This window comes from Mustelus asterias, chromosome 27, assembly GCF_964213995.1.
Source record: "Mustelus asterias chromosome 27, sMusAst1.hap1.1, whole genome shotgun sequence".
Classification (NCBI taxonomy): domain Eukaryota; kingdom Metazoa; phylum Chordata; class Chondrichthyes; order Carcharhiniformes; family Triakidae; genus Mustelus; species Mustelus asterias.
Genome location: NC_135827.1, coordinates 42189559 through 42209124, shown reverse-complemented (window position 1 = coordinate 42209124; position 19566 = coordinate 42189559). Strand labels below are relative to the sequence as shown.

At 45.7% G+C, this 19566-nt stretch overlaps 1 protein-coding gene across 1 annotated transcript in view; it reads left to right on the top strand.

Moving 5' to 3' along the window:
• mfrp (membrane frizzled-related protein) overlaps positions 1-19566 on the top strand; it is a 50902-nt gene that overhangs the window by 16043 nt on the left and 15293 nt on the right. The window contains exon 9 of the mRNA XM_078199158.1: positions 18602-18727. Within this exon, the coding sequence (XP_078055284.1) occupies positions 18602-18727 (126 nt within the window). The remainder of the gene's footprint in view (positions 1-18601; positions 18728-19566) is intronic.

Genomic DNA, 19566 nt, shown 5'->3' with positions numbered 1-19566 from the left:
TACACCATTGCCTCCCTTTTGATTGCTTAGATCTGTCCAGCAACTACAAAGTGAGAGTCAGGGGAATTGTGGAATACTCTCCACTTGCCTGGATGAGTGCAACTCCAAGAACACTCAAAAGACCCAACACCATCAAGAACAAAGCAGCCTCCTTGATTGACACCCAATCATTTGAGGCGATGGCGCAGTGTTATTGTCACTGGACGAGGAATCCAGAGACCCAGGGTAATACATGTGAATCCAGACCCACAGCAAAGTGATTGTCTCTTAAGTGCCCTCTGAAATGACTGAAAGAGCCACTCAGTTCCAGGCCAATTAGAGGTGGGCAGTAAATGCTGCCAGTGACACCCACATCCCATGAAAGAAAAAATAAAAATAAAATCTACCATTTTAAACATTCACTGCCTCCACCATCAACGCACAGTGGCAGCAGTGTGTACCATCTACAAGATACACTGCTGGAACTCACCAAGGCTCCTTTGACAGCACCTTCCAAACCCACATCTACCACCTAGAAGGACAAGGGCAGCAAACACATAGTGAACACCTGCAAGTTCCCCTCCAAGCCACACACCTTTCTGATTTGGAAATACATCACCGTTCCTTCACCGTCACTAAGTCAAAATCCTGGAACTCCCTAACAGCACAGTGGGTGTACCTACACCACAGGAGCTGCTGCAGTTCAAGAAGGCAGCTCATCACTTTCTCATGGGCAATTAATGCAGGTCTAACTAGCAATGTCCACAGCCCATGAAAGAATTATTTTTTAAAGTTACTGGCAGAGACAGGGTGGGTGAATGGCCTCCTCTGTTGTGTGATTCTGTGAAGAGTTCTTCCACATCACTTACCATTCCTTACCAGAAGTCTTTCTCTGTCCATTGGTCAAATCACACTCATCGTAAAAAATGTTGGTGGGGGGGGGTGGGGGGGAGGGGAAGGCGGGTGTCAGTCAAAAAGCTGCTCATTCCACACTGCTGAACACCAGACAGTTCATTCCCAGACTGCTTATTGCAGACTATTCCCTCTCTGCTCAATTCCATTTGTCATCCCCAATTCCCAGGTGGCTCATCACCGGATTATCATTCCCAGACTGTCCCTGGATCATCCCATATTGAACATCCAAAGGCTGTACCTTCCCAAACTGCTCATTCCCAGATTAATCCCATGTGGAGCTGCAGCTGGAAGTTCCGGAGGTTCTGCAGCAGGATGTTGGTTTTGGGAACATGGATGAGGACAATAGTTTTGCTGATGTGAAATGTCACTCTGTATTTAAAGAGATTCCAAAATGCAATAATCATTTGCTTTTTAAAACATTTGAACATTAACAGAACAATGAAGGGAGGGTTCCATTTCAGAGTCTAACTGGGAACGTTCCAATTTCTGAAGGAAGTGTCTATGTTTGTTTTGGTCTCAGGAGAAGTGATTTTTTCAGTGTGGAATGTGCTCCATGCTATGTCAGTAACTTTGTGGTGACAGCCACATTAAGGGAATAATGAAGACAAGGAGAGAAATCCAGCCTTCGATAAAGTTGAACTTCAAACCAGTAGTTAGCATTGCTGCCTCACAGTGCTAGGAACCCACATTCGATTCCCGGCTTGGTTCACTGTCTGTGTGGAGTCTGCACATTCTCCCTGTGTCTGCTTGGGTTTCCTCCAGGTGTTCCGGTTTCCTCCCGCAGTCCAAAAGACTTGCTGGTTAGGTGCATTGGCCGTGATAAATTCTTCCTCAGTGTACCCAAACAGGTGCTGGAGTGTGGCAACTAGGGATTTTCATAGTAACTTCATTGCGGTGTTAATGTAACTAGTGTGACACTAATAAATAAACTTCAAAACTTAAAAAAGTTTAAAGTTCCTGTCCCGAGAATTCTTAGTTTACAGAGATATTTAACCTGTATCTGAAAGTGCACTGTGTATTTAACCCTGTGCTGTACCTGTCCTGGGAGTGTTTGATGGGGACAGTGTAGAGGGAGCTTTACTCTGTATCTAACCCCATGCTGTACCTGTCCTGGGAGTGTTTGATGGGGACAGTGTAGAGGGAGCTTTACTCTGTATCTAACCCCGTGCTGTACCTGTCCTGGGAGTGTTTGATGGGGACAGTGTAGAGGGAGCTTTACTCTGTATCTAACCCCGTGCTGTACCTGTCCTGGGAGTGTTTGATGGGGACAGTGTAGAGGGAGCTTTACTCTGTATCTAACCCCGTGCTGTACCTGTCCTGGGAGTGTTTGATGGGGACAGTGTAGAGGGAGCTTTACTCTGTATCTAACCCCGTGCTGTACCTGTCCTGGGAGTGTTTGATGGGGACAGTGTAGAGGGAGCTTTACTCTGTATCTAACACCATGCTGTATCTGTCCTGGGAGTGTTTGTTGGGGACAGTGTAGAGGGAGCTTTACTCTGTATCTAACCCCGTGCTGTACCTGTCCTGGGAGTGTTTGATGGGGGACAGTGTAGAGGGAGCTTTACTCTGTATCTAACCCCGTGCTGTACCTGTCCTGGGGGTGTTTGATGGGGACAGTGTAGAGGAAGCTTTACTCTGTATCTAACCCCGTGCTGTACCTGTCCTGGGAGTGTTTGATGGGGATAGTGTAGAGGGAGCTTTACTCTTTATCTAACTCCATGCTGTACCTGTCCTGGGAGTGTTTGATGGGGGACAGTGTAGAGGGAGCTTTACTCTGTATCTAACTCCGTGCTGTACCTGTCCTGGAAGTGTTTGATGGGGACAGTGTAGAGGGAGCTTTACTCTGTATCTAACCTTGTGCTGTACCTGTCCTGGGAGTGTTTGATGGGGGACAGTGTAGAGGGAGCTTTACTCTATATCTAACCCCGTGCTGTACCTGTCCTGGGAGTGTTTGATGGGGGACAGTGTAGAGGGAGCTTTACTCTGTATCTAACCCCATGCTGTACCTGTCCTGGGAGTGTTTGATGGGGACAGTGTAGAGGGAGCTTTACTCTGTATCTAACCCCGTGCTGTACCTGTCCTGGGAGTGTTTGATGGGGATAGTGTAGAGGGAGCTTTACTCTTTATCTAACTCCATGCTGTACCTGTCCTGGGAGTGTTTGATGGGGGACAGTGTAGAGGGAGCTTTACTCTGTATCTAACTCCGTGCTGTACCTGTCCTGGAAGTGTTTGATGGGGACAGTGTAGAGGGAGCTTTACTCTGTATCTAACCTTGTGCTGTACCTGTCCTGGGAGTGTTTGATGGGGGACAGTGTAGAGGGAGCTTTACTCTATATCTAACCCCGTGCTGTACCTGTCCTGGGAGTGTTTGATGGGGGACAGTGTAGAGGGAGCTTTACTCTGTATCTAACCCCATGCTGTACCTGTCCTGGGAGTGTTTGATGGGGACAGTGTAGAGGGAGCTTTACTCTGTATCTAACCCCGTGCTGTCCCTGTCCTGGGAGGGTTTGATGGGGGACAGTGGAGAGGGAGCTTTACAGATTTTCAGGGAGCTAAACTGAGTGACAGCTGCTGAGTTGCTCGAGCTATTCATGAGCAAATTCCATGATTGTTTAAATCTGTTTTATCCCAAACCTTTGAATCAACAAACAGCAGCAAACGCTCTCAGTGACAAACATGGTGGGATGAAATTGGCATTATTTTTCAATCTTGGAAAACTATGTGAAGGGCCACGGCTCTCACAGCATCTTCCAAACCCAATGACCACTACCATCTAGAAGGACAAGTGCAGCAGGTACCTGGGAAGACCACCACCTGCAAGTTCCCCCCCCAAGTCACTCACCATCCAGACTTAGAAATATATTGCTTTTTTTCACTGTCACTGGGTCAAAATCCTGGATCTCCCTCCCTAACAGCACTGTGGGTGCATCTACATCTCAAGGACCTTCTGAAGGGAAATTAAGGATGAGCAATAAACTAGTCAGTGAATCCAGATCATAAATAAAATCAATCATGGTGCCTCATGTAGATTGAGGTTTGAAAGTAGGAGGAAGGCTAAGGGGAGTGAGTGTTGTATATTCAAGCTGAGCATGTGTTAGTTTTACTCAGGACATTTCAACAGTGAGGAGGTTCAATGTTTAAGTCCTAGATTAGAGCTGGAGAGGTATCTGCGCATCTAAGGGGGCAGGGTTCACAATTAATTTGCCCTAACTAGTATTAATGAAATAGGTATGAATAATCACCCCACACATGGTTTTCTCTGTCACTCTCCCTTTCCCCTGTCACTCCCGCTTTCCTCATCTCCCTCCCCCTGTTCACTCTTATTGGTCACCCTGCCCATTCCCAGTCACCCTTCCTTGTTCCTCGTTTTATTCCATTCTCCAGTCTTTCCTGTTTCTTGATTTCTTCCCTTTTTCCAGTCACCCCCAGAACCCTTTCTTCAGTTACCTGAGAACAGATGAGATGCCTGCAGCAACCCCTCCCTCCACCCCCTGACTTTCACCCCCTGAAGTTCACCCCCTGACCTTCACCCGCTGCTGTCAGTTGCTCTGCAGTTTGCCAGCTCTGTGAGAATGAGCCCAATAGTAGGCTGTACAGGCACAGGGAATGTTCCAGAAATGGCACACCTGAATCTTTAGTCATTAAGCTGTGTCCATTAGTGCGGTCTGGATAACACGGTTCCAGGAGTTTTTAACAGCCATTTTGAAAGATAAATGCAAGAATATCAAATTTAGACAAATCACAACAACTTATACTACATGAGAAAAGAATGCTGATTGGTTTGGAAGTTGACTCTGATTTGTTGAGACGTTACCATGGCGAAAGCCATGGGGACCTTTAGGCTTTTCAAACCCCTGGATAATTCAAAAAAGGTGGAAGACTTGAACATGTTCCTTTTGTTTGCAGTGAACTAGTCCCTGTGTATGAATATAGTGTAAATGAGCCACATTACACACTCGACTGATTATTTTAAATCGGTTGTTAGTGTAGCTATCAGTGCATTCAGGATTGTTCAGCAAATGCTGCCCAATTGCAGAATCACATCTAACAGTAGACATTCTTGTTTTGGATAAAAGCAAATTACTACAGATGCTGGAATCTGAAACCAAAAGAGAAAATGCTGGAAAATCTCAGCAGGTATGGCAGCATCTGTAAGTCATGATGTGGAGATGCCGGCGTTGGACTGGGGTAAACACAGTAAGAAGTTTAACAACACCAGGTTAAAGTGTCTTTAACCTGGTGTTGTTAAACTTCTTACAGCATCTGTAAGGACAGAAAAGAGCTGACGCTTCGAGTCCAGATGACCCTTTGTCAAAGCTAAGAGGCATAGAAAGTGGGAGACATTTATACTGCAGGGTGCGGGAATGAAAGATGAGTCATAGCCACAAAACAAGGGGAAAGACTGCTAATGGCGGCCCATAGAGAGAATAGAAGGTGTGAATGGCCAAACGGCAGAGAAGCTGAAATCAGAGGGTAAACTGTGACAGAGGAAGATGTTGGGGGAGGGGGGGGAATGGGTGGGAGAGAGGTAAAATTGAGAAAAGAGGGAAGTAAAGGGGGAGAAAAGCTAAGGAAAAGGGATAAAGTAGGGGGAAAGAGTGGGGGCAAGGAAAATAAAGACAATAAAGAAATAAAAGGTAGAGAACAGTAAAAAATTAAATAGAATAGAATGTAAACAAAGGGGCCGAGGTGGGGTAGAGAGAATCATCTGAAGTTGTTGAATTCGATGTTGAGACCGGAAGGCTGTAACGTGTCCAGCCGGAAGATGAGATGCTGTTCCTCCAGTTTGTGTTGAGCTTCACTGGAACATTGCAGCAGGCCAAGGACAGACATGTGGGCATGGGAGCAGGATCGTGTTAAAATGGCAGCGACAGGAAGGTCAGGGTCCTGATTGTACACAATCCTTCGAAGGGGCAGCGCGCCGAAAGCTAGTGGCTTTTGCTACCAAATAAACCTGTCGGACTTTAACCTGGTGTTGTGAGACTTCTTACTGTGTTTACCCCAGTCCAACGCCAGCATCTCCACATCATTAGTAGCCTTTCCCATTGTTTCTGTGGCTATGACTCATCTTTCATTCCCTCCCCCTGCAGTGTTAATATCTCCCACTTTCTCTGCCTTTTAGCTTTGACAAAAGGGTCACCTGGACTCGAAACGTCAGCTCTTTTCTCTCCTGACATTCTGTTTTGAGTTTTACAAGTGTGGGCTGGTTGAGTGTGATTTGAAAGGTGCTTTAGTAGCATCGTACATAACCTCAGATATCCTAAATGCTTTTCAACCAATGAGGTACTTTATAAAGTGCAGTCACTGTTATAATGTAGAAAACTCCGCTGCTTGTTTGTGCAGAGCAAGCTGTCACACAGCAATATGCGAATGGCCAAATCAGCTTTTACAAAGATGTTGGTTGAAGGATACAAATTACTTAAGGTGGAGTTTCCAAAATTATATTTTCAATGATATTGTGAAAAGCCAGAGGGTTAAAGTCCTGGTGAAGGTTTTGGAATTGCTGTGCACTTCCATGTGGTTTCAATTTATACAGACTGCGCATTCCCAGAATTCCTGGACTCCAATATAGGGACACGGGGCCAGATTTGTAACCCAGCGGATCACCAATCCCTCTGCAACCACAGCGCTCTCTCCCTCTCTGAAGCACCGTGTAACAATATCGGTTTTTAATGAGAGATTGTCAGCCTGAAAAGCTAACTCTGCATTTTTCCCACAGCTGCTGCCTGACCTGCTGAGTATTTCCAGCATTTTCTGTTTTGATTTCAGATTTGCAGTATCTGCACTATTTTGTTTTTGGACATAGCAACCCTGGGATGAGTTATTGTGTAAGAGACAAAGTATGTTATTGCTGTAGGAATCATTCACATATATCTGGGCCAGTTTAGAAATGCAGTATAAGGAACCAGATTGTTTTGAATGTCACTGGTTAAAACTGCACTTGTTTGGACCCACAGGAGGAACGATAGAACAATGAGAGTCTGAACAGTTTGAAGGTCTTCAGAGAAATTAGTATTGTCACAGCCAGGTTATTGCAGGCTCGATGAGATATCATAGCTCAGGTGGGTTATCACAAGCCAGGTGGGTTATCACCTGTCAGGCAGGTTTTCATCAGCTGTCCCTCGATTCGAGGATAATGTTTACTCAGGGTCATACGTTTCTGCCATGGGTCTTCACAGGACTGCATATCTTTAAGTATATGTGGTCCGTGGAGAATCCATGTAGGTACCAACGACATGGGCAGGTTGAGGAAGAAGGTTCTGCACAGTCAGTATGAGGAGCGAGGGACCAAGTTAAGAATCAGAACCTCAAAGGTAATCATTTCTGGATTGTTACCTGAACCATGTGCGAATGCGTGGCTCAAAGACTGGTGTGGAAGAAGGGGCTTCTGGTTCATAGGGCACTGGCACCAGTACTGGGGGAAGGGGGGTGCTGTACCATTGGGATGGTCTATATCTGAACAGTACTGGTGCTGATATTCTAGCGAGCCGCATAACTGGGGAAGTAGAGGGTATCTATTCATAGCACCAGCAATGGCTAGCACACTCAGTGATAATTCATCCTCAGACTGTAATCACTTTGTTTCTCTCAAGCCTTTAGCACAGCATGAACTCCTTCATTTATTCAGTTTACATGCTATTTTGGTTTGTTCTGTCTTCTTATTTTTACTCATGCTTGCTTTTTCTTGTAGTGCACCCTCTATGTGTCCTTTTTTAACCTGTGCTTAACGCTCTCTCCACTCACATTGTCTGTACCTTTAAGACTTGATTACCCGTAAAGACTCGCATTCCAACCATTATTTTGTAAATTGAGTTTGTGTCTTTATATGCCCTGTTTGTAAATAGAACTCCCACTCACCTGATGAAGGGGCAGCGCTCCGAAAGCTAGTGGCTTTTGCTACCAAATAAACCTGTTGGACTTTAACCTGGTGTTGTGAGACTTCTTACTGTGTTTACCCCAGTCCAATGCCGGTATCTCCACATCCTTTTTTTCCCACAGCTTCTACACATCAGCATTCTATGGCTGTGGCTGTGCACACATCAGTGACATGTACAAGTTTCAAAATGCTTAGGTATCACTTCAGCCACCAGTTTTTGTATTTGAGTACACAAACTCAGTAGCTGAGCCTGTTTTGCAGCCAGCTCCATTGAAACAGCAATTTCCATTGCCTTTTTCGGAGAAAGGCTACTCTCGTTTAGCAACCGTTTCTGTATTGCTTCACTTCACAGACCACAGACAAACCTGTCCCGAATTGGGTCATTCAACACATCACCAAACTCGCAATATTCTGTAAGTCGTTTTAGCCAAGCCAAAAGGCTTCAGTGAAAAATGTGCTTGCAAATTATCTGTGATCTGTTCGTGTGTTTTAGGGCCTGGCTTCTCCAATTTCACTAAACTTCTGAGGAACAAACAAGAACAAAGAACAATACAGCACAGGAGCAGGCCCTTTGGCCCTCCAAGCCCGCGCTGCTCCCTGCTCCAAACTAGACCATTCTTTTGTATCCCTCCATTCCCACTCCGTTCATGTGGCTATCTAGATAAGTCTTAAACGTTCCCAGCGTGTCCGCCTCCACCACCCTCTGCGTAAAATACGTCCTTCTGATATCCGTGTTAAACCTCCCCCCCCCTCACCTTGAACCTATGACCCCTCGTGAACGTCACCACCGATCTGGGAAAAACCTTCCCACCGTTCACCCTATCTATGCCTTTCATAATTTTATACACCTCTATTAGGTCACCCCTCATCCTCCGTCTTTCCAGTGAGAACAACCCCAGTTTACCCAATCTCTCCTCATAACTAAGCCCTTCCATGCCAGGCAACATCCCGGTAAACCTCCTCTGTACTCTCTCTAAAGCCTCCACGTCCTTCTGGTAGTGTGGCGACCAGAACTGGGCGCAGTATTCCAAATGCGGCAGAACCAACGTTCTATACAACTGCAACATCAGACCCCAACTTTTACACTCTATGCCCCGTCCCATAAAGGCAAGCATGCCATATGCCTTATTCACTACCTTCTCCGCCTGTGACGTCACCTTCAAGGATCTGTGGACTTGCACACCCAGGTCCCTCTGCGTATCTACACCCTTTATGGTTCTGCCATTTATCGTATAGCTCCCCCCGACGTTAGTTCCACCAAAATGCATCACTTCGCATTTATCTGGATTGAACTCCATCTGCCATTTCTTTGCCTAAATTTCCAGCCTATCTATATCCTTCTGTAGCCTCTGACAATGTTCCTCACTATCTGCAAGTCCAGCCATTTTCATGTCGTCCGCAAACTTACTGATCACCCCAGTTACACCTTCTTCCAGATCGTTTATATAAATCACAAACAGCAGAGGTCCCAATACAGAGCCCTGCGGAACACCACTAGTCACAGGCATCTAGCCGGAAAAAGACCCTTCCACTACCATCCTCTGTCTTCTGTGACCAAGATGTTGTGGAGATCTGTGACCAAGCCAGTTCTCCACCCATCTAGCCACCTCCCCCTTTAACCCATGAGATCCAACCTTTTGCACCAACCTACCATGAGGGACTTTGTCAAACGCTTTACTAAAGTCCATATAGACGACATCCACGGCCCTTCCCTCATTAACCATTCTAGTCACTTCTTCAAAAAACTCCACCAGGTTAGTGAGGCATGACCTTCCTCTCACAAAACCATGCTGACTATCGTTAATGAGTTTATTCCTTTCTAAATGCGCATACATCCTATCTCTAAGAATCCTCTCCAACAACTTCCCCACCACGGACGTCAAGCTCACCGGCCTATAATTACCCGGGTTATCCTTCCTACCCTTCTTAAATAACGGGACCACATTAGCTATCCTCCAATCCTCTGGGACCTCACCTGTGTCCTCTGATGAGACAAAGATTTGTGTCAGAGGCCCAGCGATTTCATCTCTCGTCGATTAAACGTTTTTTCCCCATCACACTCAGGAATGTGGACACCCTAATATTTTCTGCTATTTTGTTTGCCTGCACAAAACAGTCAAAACGCTCAGTATGGGAGCTCCATTGTTCCACAGTTTCATCAAAGGATCCCATAATGCCAAAAGCGCCCGCCATTTTCTCACTAATCGAGGTTCCCCATATGCACACTTTGCAACACATTTCCAGCAGCGGCCTTGCTTTTCCCATTTAAACAAAGAAACAGCCCGAGCTTCAGCTTCTTTATAAACACCCCCAGCTCTCTAATTGCTCTGTGGAGGATCATTACTCACGTCCACCTCGCACATGCAAGGAACTTCTCTGCTAATTCTTCTTTTCCCAACTTTTTCGGTAACTTTCCTCCTCTCTGGTGGTTAGGAAGTACCATTCAAAGTCCTTGTCACCCCAGTTTTTAATGTTGTATATGGGAGAATTAACACTAGGAAGCACAGAGGGTTAAAAACTAACGGAGCTTTAATTACAGGGTGGTATTGACTACATGGCTGCTCCTTCACCCTGGCAGTTCCCCGGGTTAGCGACTGATGACGCCACTTCCGGTGAATAGATGAATATATTAATACTCAGTGCTTAGTGCAGATACCAAGAATCAATATTAATTCATAACAGTTACATTCTGAACAATTGGTGGCAAGCTCCTGCCAGTCATTAATGCCAGTGATGTGAGTGTGGTGATGTTAACTGCTCTGTACACTAGACTTGTATTAAGTTGTTGAGGTCAAACACTCGCTCGATCAATCTGTATGATGCTGAGTTGGTGCAGCTGATCCAGCTTTGGAATTCTTTGTAAGTGGTGGTTTTTTGAGAGAGATATTTGCCAAGGAATGGGGCATGCTCACCATATTTCTGTTTCAAAGTTCAGTTTTATATATATGAGGTGGAATATTTGTCTGACCAGGTGTGGGTTGACATACGAGTTTATTTTGGCAACATTCAAGGGCAGTCTGAGTTTCTTGTATGCAGAATTGAAGAGATCAAGAGTGGCTTGTAAATCTGGTGCAGAGTGTGCAAAGATGCTAGTTTGGGCATGGAGGCGACTGAGGTTAAAGAGTTTTCCATGGAGATGGTATTTAATACTGAGATTAGAGGGCAGTTGAGCTTTGATGAGGTGAATAGCCACTACCAGGTAGATTGTAAATAGTAAGGGGATATCATACAATTTTGCTTGATACAGTCCGGATTTTGAAGTGAATTGTTTCAGATTTCCCACTCAAGACAGCTGCATCATATCGTCATGAAACAATTGTAGGATTCTGATGAAGTCTCTTGGACATTTAAATCTTTGGAGCACAATCTACAGAGACTCGTGATGCTGAGTCAAATGCTTTGGTCAGGTTGATGAATGCAATGAAGAGTCAAGATTGCAAAGAACAAAGAAAATTACAGCACAGGAACAGGCCCTTTGGCCCTCCAAGCCTGCACCAACCATGCTGCCCGACTGAACTAAAACCCCCTACCCTTCTGGGGACCATAGCACTTTATTCCTATCCTATTCATGTATTTGTCCAGACGCCCCTTAAAACTCACTATCGTATCTGCTTCCACTACCTCCCCCGGCAACGGGTTCCAGGCACCCACCACCCTCTGTGTAAAAAAAACTTGCCTCGTACACCCCCTTTAAATCTTGCCCCTCGCACCTTAAACCTGTGCCCCCTAGTGATTGACTCTTCCACCCTGGGAAAAAGCTTCTGACTATCCACTCTGTCCATGCCCCTCATAATCCTGTAGACTTCTATCAGGTCGCCCCTTAACCTCCATCGTTCCAGTGAGAACAAACCAAGTTTCTCCAACCTTTCCTCATGGCTAATGCCCTCCATACCAGGCAACATCCTGGTAAATTTTTTCTGTACCCTCTCCAAAGTCTCCACATCCTTCTGGTAGAGTGGCGACCAGAATTGGGCACTATATTCCAAGTGCGGTCTAACTAAGGTTCTGTAAAGCTGCAACATGACGTGCCAATTTTTAAACTCAATGCCCCGGCCGATGAAGGCAAGCATGCCGTATGCCTTCTTGACTACCTTCTCCTCCTGCATTGCCACTTTCAATGACCTGTGTACCTGTACACCCAGATCCCTCTGCCTATCAGTACTCTTAAGGGTTCTGCCATTTACTGTATATTTCCTATCTTTATAAGACCTTCCAAAATGCATTACCTCACATTTGTCCGGATTAAACTCCATCTGCCATCTCTCCGCCCAAGCCCCCAACCTATCTATATCCTGCTATATCCTCTGATGGTCCTCATTGCTATCCGCAAATCCACCAATCTTTGTGTCATCGGCAAACTTACTAATCAAACCAGTTACATTTTCCTCCAAATCATTTATATATATTACAAACAGCAAAGGCCCCAGCACTGATCCCTGGGGAACGCCACTTGTCACAGCCCTCCATTCAGAAACACACCCTTCCACTGCTACCCTCTTCCTTCTATGACCGAGCCTTCTGTATCCACCTTGCCAGCTCACCTCTGATCCCATGCGACTTCACCTTCTGCACCAGTCTGCCATGAGGGACCTTGTCAAAGGCCTTACTGAAGTTTATGTAGACAACACCCACTGCCCTACCCTCATCAATCATCTTCATCACTTCCTTGAAAAACACGATCAAGTTAGTGAGACATGGCCTCCCCTTCACAAAACCATCTTGCCTCTCGCTAACCCATCCACTTATTTCCAAGTGGGAGTAAATCCTGAATCAACGAATCCCCTCCAATAATTTCCCTACCACTGATGTAAGGCTCACCGGCCTGTAATTACCTGGATTATTCTTCCTACCCTTCTTAAACAAAGGAACAACATTGACTATTCTCCAATCCTCTGGGACCTCCCCTGTAGCCAATGAGGATACAAAGATTTCTCTCAAGGCCCCAGCAATTTCTTCCCTTGCCTCTCTCAGTATTTTGGGGTATATCCCATCAGGCCCTGGGGACTTGTCTACCTTAATGTTTCTCAAGAACCCCAATACCTCCTCCTTTTTGATCTCAACATGACTCAAACTATCTACACACCCTTTCCCAGATTCATCATCCACCAAGTCCTCTCTTTGGTGAATACTGATGCAAAGTACTCATTTAATACCTTGCCCATTTCCTCTGGCTCCACGCATAGATTCCCTCCTCTGTCCGTGAGTGGGCCAACCCTCTCCCTGGCTACCCTCTTGCTCTTTATATATGTATAAAAAGCCTTGGAATTTTCCTTAATCCTGCTGGCCAATGATTTTTCGTGACCCCTTTTAGCCTTCCTTACTCCTTGCTTAAGTTTCTTTCTACTTTCCTTATATTCCACACTTGCTTCGTGTGTTCCCAGCCTCCTAACCTTGACAAATGCTTCCTTTTTCTCTTTGATTAGGCTCACAATATCTCTCGTTATCGAAGGTTCCCAAAACTTGCCATACTTATCCTTCATCCTTACAGGAATGTGCTGGTCCTGAATCCCTATCAACTTACACTTGAAAGCCTCCCATATGCCAGATGTTGATTTGCCCTCGAACATCTGCCCCCAGTCTACATTCTTCAGTTCCTGCCTAACATTGTTGTAATTAGCCTTCCCCCAATTTAGCATCTTAACTTGAGGACTACACTTTTCTTTACCCATTAATACCTTAAAGCTTACTGAAATGTGGCCACTGTTCCTGAACTGCTCCCCTACTGAAACATCAACACCTGGGCTCATTCCCCAATAAGAAGTTTAACAACACCAGGTTAAAGTCCAACAGGTTTATTTGGTAGCAAAAGCCACGCAAGCTTTCGGAGCTGCAAGCCCCTTCTTCAGGTGAGTGGGAATTCTGTTCACAAACAGAGCATATAAAGACACAAACTCAATTTACATGAATAATGGTTGGAATGCGAATACTTACAACTAATCAAGTCTTTAAGAAACAAAACAACATGAGTGGAGAGAGCATCAAGACAGGCTAAAAAGATGTGTATTGTCTCCAGACAAGACAGCCAGTGAAACTCTGTGGGGGTTACAAATAGTGGGACATGAACCCAATATCCCGGTTGAGGCCGTCCTCGTGTGTGCGGAACTTGGCTATCAGTTTCTGCTCAGCGACTCTGCGCCGTCGTGTGTCGCGAAGGCCGCCTTGGAGAACGCTTACCCGAATATCAGAGGCCGAATGCCCGTGACCGCTGAAGTGCTCCCCAACAGGAAGAGAACAGTCTTGCCTGGTGATTGTCGAGCGGTGTTCATTCATCCGTTGTCGCAGCGTCTGCATAGTTTCCCCAATGTACCATGCCTCGGGACATCCTTTCTTGCAGCGTATCAGGTAGACAACGTTGGCCGAGTTGCAAGAGTATGCAACTCTTGCAACTCTTGCAACTCGGCCAACGTTGTCTACCTGATACGCTGCAAGAAAGGATGTCCCGAGGCATGGTACATTGGGGAAACTATGCAGACGCTGCGACAACGGATGAATGAACACCGCTCGACAATCACCAGGCAAGACTGTTCTCTTCCTGTTGGGGAGCACTTCAGCGGTCACGGGCATTCGGCCTCTGATATTCGGGTAAGCGTTCTCCAAGGCGGCCTTCGCGACACACGACGGCGCAGAGTCGCTGAGCAGAAACTGATAGCCAAGTTCCGCACACACGAGGACGGCCTCAACCGGGATATTGGGTTCATGTCCCACTATTTGTAACCCCCACAGAGTTTCACTGGCTGTCTTGTCTGGAGACAATACACATCTTTTTAGCCTGTCTTGATGCTCTCTCCACTCATGTTGTTTTGTTTCTTAAAGACGTGATTAGTTGTAAGTATTCGCATTCCAACCATTATTCATGTAAATTGAGTTTGTGTCTTTATATGCTCTGTTTGTGAACAGAATTCCCACTCACCTGAAGAAGGGGCTTGCAGCTCCGAAAGCTAGTGTGGCTTTTGCTACCAAATAAACCTGTTGGACTTTAACCTGGTGTTGTTAAACTTCTTACTGTGTTTACCCCCGTCCAACGCCGGCATCTCCACATCACTCATTCCCCAATACCAGGTCCAGTATGGCCCCTTCCCTAGTTGGACTATCTACATACTGTTTCAAGGAGCCCTCCTGGATGCTCCTTACAAACTGTGCCCCATCCATGCCCCCAGCACTAAGTGAGTCCCAGTCAATATAGGGTAAGTTTAAAATCTTCCACCACCACAACCCTTTTACTTCTACACCTTCCAAAATCTGCCTATATATCTGTTCCTCTATCTCCCGCTGGCTATTGGGCGGCCTATAGTAAACCCCCGACATTGTGACTACACCCTTCCTATTCCTGAGCTCTACCCATATTGCCTCGCTGTATGAACCCTCCGAGGTGTCCTCCCGCAGTACCCCCAATCCTTGGTGTTATCCTCAAGATTTTTCTTGGATTTGTTTGGCAACAAGCACCATGTTGAAGAGTGCTCTGAAACTCCAATTTAAATCAGAGACTTTAGATAGTTTTGACTCCCTGAGCAGAATAGTTACACAGGAAAAGTTAGAAGGACTAAAACTGCTACTCCCCCCCCCCCCTCCCCCAACCCCACATCTGGACCTGGACACCACACCCACCCTCCCCCCCAGAATTGTACAATCTCCAACTCCCCCAGCTACTCCTGACAACCCCTCCATCCCCTAACTATTTCCAAACCCCCAACTACCTTCCCCGATTGGCGGCAGCTTGTTTTGTTCTAGGAGGTCATATATTTCAGCAAAGTTTTCATTGAGCCAGTCCTGGTGATGACGATTCTCAAACCCAGTGGTCTGGATGCAGGAGTCTAGTATAACTGATTTGATTTGATCCAACTGTTCTGGAATTGAGTTGAACGTGTGAAGATTTTAAAGATTGGTCATGAGTACATTTGGGATCCCTGTCTTTGATTAGGCTGTTTTGGGGCCTTGCGATGTCTTGGTGCTGGGTAGATGTTCAACATTGGACAAGTTGTAATCTGCCCAGGAGGCATTCGTTTCTGAATGGATTGGGTGATACGACACCATTTAGATCTTTGACCTGAACAATGACATAATCCAAGAAGGTGCCAGTGCTTTGTTCTAGGATGCCTCCATGTGTTTTTATTTGTGCTTCTGATGGAAGAGGGTGTTTGTTACAATGAGGAATTTATTTTGTAAATTGAGTTTGTGTCTTTATATGCCCTGTTTGTGATCAGAACTCCCATTTACCTGACGAAGGAGCAGCGCTCTGAAAGCTTGTGGCTTGTGCTACCAAATAAACCTGTTAGACTTTAACCTGGTGTTGTGAGACTTCTTACTGTGTTCACCCCAGTCCAATGCCGGCATCTCCACATCATGTCTTTTGGGATGGCAGGGAGTATCACATCATGGTCAGAATAGAACTTTTGCTTAACATCTTTATCAGAGTTAAGGATCAAGATAGAAAGGTTGTTGATGGTGGCATATTGGTTATGGTTGAGCTGTAGGTGAAGTGTTGTCAGTTAATTGGGAAGTTCTGACAGAGTATCCAAAATCCTATTCCAGATGACAAAACCAAACTCCATGGACATGAGAGTCACTGCCAGTTTTTCCTTTCCAGCAGAAGGTATTCCCCCTTCTCATTCCTTCAGCTGCCCCTCCCAAGGAAGGCCAGCTCTAACTGAGGGCAGCGATGTCAATTGGGAGCCAGGATAGCTCATGTGATACAATTGCAGTTCTTCTTTCTACACATCAGAGAGTTTCTCACACCCCGAATGTTTTATAGCAGACTGGACAAGTTATCAGAACACAGATGTGTTAGAGTATAAGATCAGAAACCCCAAGATATATTATGAAGTTAGATGAGACCTCAACTATTTGCTATTTTTGGCATTAATGTGAGGATGTGATGTTTTACTTCGGGGTAATTCTATTGACACACTGGGGAGCCTTTGTCAAAAGAGACTTTATTTAGCAACACAGTTAACTATAATCAATTAATTAGCTTAACATTTAACATTTGAACAATGCTTAAACATGACAAGATACAATTCTTAACTGCTAACCTATCCCTCTGAGTTCCAATTCAAGCAATATTCCTCTTAGAGACTTAAAACCCCTCTTCAAAATTAGTTAACAAACACGGGCTTATGTGTTTGTAATTAAGTTGCCAGTCATAGAGATCTCAAGGTACTTCTGGAGAGAGAGAGAGACATGTCTTGCTTCTTTCAGAACCAGACAGAAACTGATTTAAAACACTATCTCTCCTGCAAGCTTAGCTCTTCCCAATAGCAATCATGGGAATCAACCTAATCAAAACCCTACTCTGAAACCCCAAGCGAAACCTAAGTAAACACAGATCCATTATCCTGCATTCTCAACCTTTTAGCTGCCCGTTGCCCAGACAAATTGGCACCGTATAAAACAGAGCTGAATTTTAAACATATCCCTTACAAGAAACATAATAAAATATGTTTCTTAAAGGCACAGTATCATAGAACATAGAACATAGAAAGCCACAGCACAAACAGGCCCTTCGGCCCACAAGTTGCGCTGATCATATCCCTACCTCTAGGCCTATCTATAGCCCTCAATCCCATTAAATCCCATGTACTCATCCAGAAGTCTCTTAAAAGACCCCAACGAGTTTGCCTCCACCACCACCGACGTCAGCCGATTCCACTCACCCACCACCCTCTGAGTGAAAAACTTACCCCTGACATCTCCTCTGTACCTACCCCCCAGCACCTTAAACCTGTGTCCTCTCGTAGCAACCATTTCAGCCCTTGGAAATAGCCTCTGAGAGTCTACCCTATCCAGACCTCTCAACATCTTGTAAACCTCTATCAGGTCACCTCTCATCCTTCGTCTCTCCAGGGAGAAGAGACCAAGCTCCCTCAACCTATCCTCATAAGGCATGCCCCCCAATCCAGGCAACATCCTTGTAAATCTCCTCTGCACCCTTTCAATGGCTTCAACATCTTTCCTGTAATGAGGTGACCAGAACTGCGCGCAGTACTCCAAGTGGGGTCTAACCAGGGTCCTATAAAGCTGCAGCATTATCTCCCGACTCCTAAACTCAATCCCTCGATTAATGAAGGCTAGTACGCCTTCTTGGACGCATCCTCCACCTGCGAGGCCGATTTAAGAGTCCTATGGACCCGGACCCCAAGGTCCTTCTGATCCTCTACACTGCTAAGAATGGTACCCTTCATATTATACTGCTGCTGTATCATTACAGAGCAGACTCATTGGGCCCAATTTTACCATCAAATTGCACCCATTTTCGGCGTGAAAACTTGGTAAAGTCGGGCATGAGGCGAGTAGCACAATCCGCGCCCACCTCCGCGACGGTTCCCCTTTACCGAGGCCTGAAAATGGCCGCGATCTGGCCCACACATGAAACAGGCGCGATGGCCATTTAAATGTATTTGCATGCATTTAAATTGACTTAATGGGCTGCACACCCAACCTTACCGGCACTTCCCCCTTTACCATCGCGTTTGCCCATCCAGAATCATCGCGAAACAGACATGCCCTACAAAAGTCCAATTCGGGTGCTGCAGGATTTTGGGCGCGTTCAGCCCCGCCCACAGGTTTCTGCAGCGCGATTCGGAATCGCTGATTTTTTTCAGGCAGAGTGCCTATGGGGGGGCCTGAGAACGGGTCTAAAAGTCGGATCTGAAACACTCCCAGTTTCAAGTCCGCCCAGCACTTAGAATCAAAATGGTAAAATAGGGCCCATTGTCACTTTGCTTGCACTTTTGATGAGAGGGTTCTGTAGGACGTGGCTTGCCTCGCATGAGGAAGGGCTTTGTTAACTTTGTTACCAGGAGTGCTGATGGTGTATAACCTTTCCCTTTTCAGAGAGCTGTGCCTGGGACGAGTTTCTGTGCGATGATGGGCGCTGTCTTTTCACCAGTTTTAACTGCAACAACTTTTACGATTGTTTGGACAAGACTGATGAGGAGAACTGTGCTCATCAACATCATGGCAAGTATCTATCACCGCAGTCACTGCAGAGAGCTGGGAAAACACCCAGACCAGCGCAATCCAGCACAGAGGAGAAATCCAAACATTGCTGTTAGATACCCTGTCAATCACCAAGCCCACTTCAAAATACTTTAAACATCCTGCAGGAAATGGAACAGGATAAGGCACAACGCAAATGGGTGTTTGTTCAACAGCGTATGGGTCACTCTGTATAACCGTGCAGTCGCAATTTATACAGCGTAAGGGTTTCACTGTGTGACTGTACAGAGTCACTGTTTATTTAGGGTAAGGATCATTCACAGTTTGATTGTACAGAGTCACTGTTTATTCAGGGTAAGGATCTCTCACTGTGTAATTGTACAGAGTCACTATTTATTCAGGGTAAGGATCACTCACTGTGTAACTGTACAGAGTCGCTGTTTATTCAGCAGGGTAAGGATCACTCACTGTGTAACTGTACAGAGTCGCTGTTTATTCAGCAGGATAAGGATCACTCACTGTGTGACTGTACAGAGTCGCTGTTTATTCAGCAGGGTAAGGATCACTCACTGTGTAACTGTACAGAGTCGCTGTTTATTCAGCAGGATAAGGATCACTCACTGTGTGACTGTACAGAGTCGCTGTTTATTCAGCAGGGTAAGGATCTCTCACTGTGACTGTACAGAGTCGCTGTTTATTCAGCAGGGTAAGGATCTCTCACTGTGTGACTGTACACAGGTTCTATTAATTCAGGGTAAATACTCAACTCTCAGTTTCTCAGGGATACTATGTTCCAGTGAAAGGCTCTTCTCTCCTGGGCCTCCAAGGTGATTTACATGAATAAGACCTTTTCCACTTCA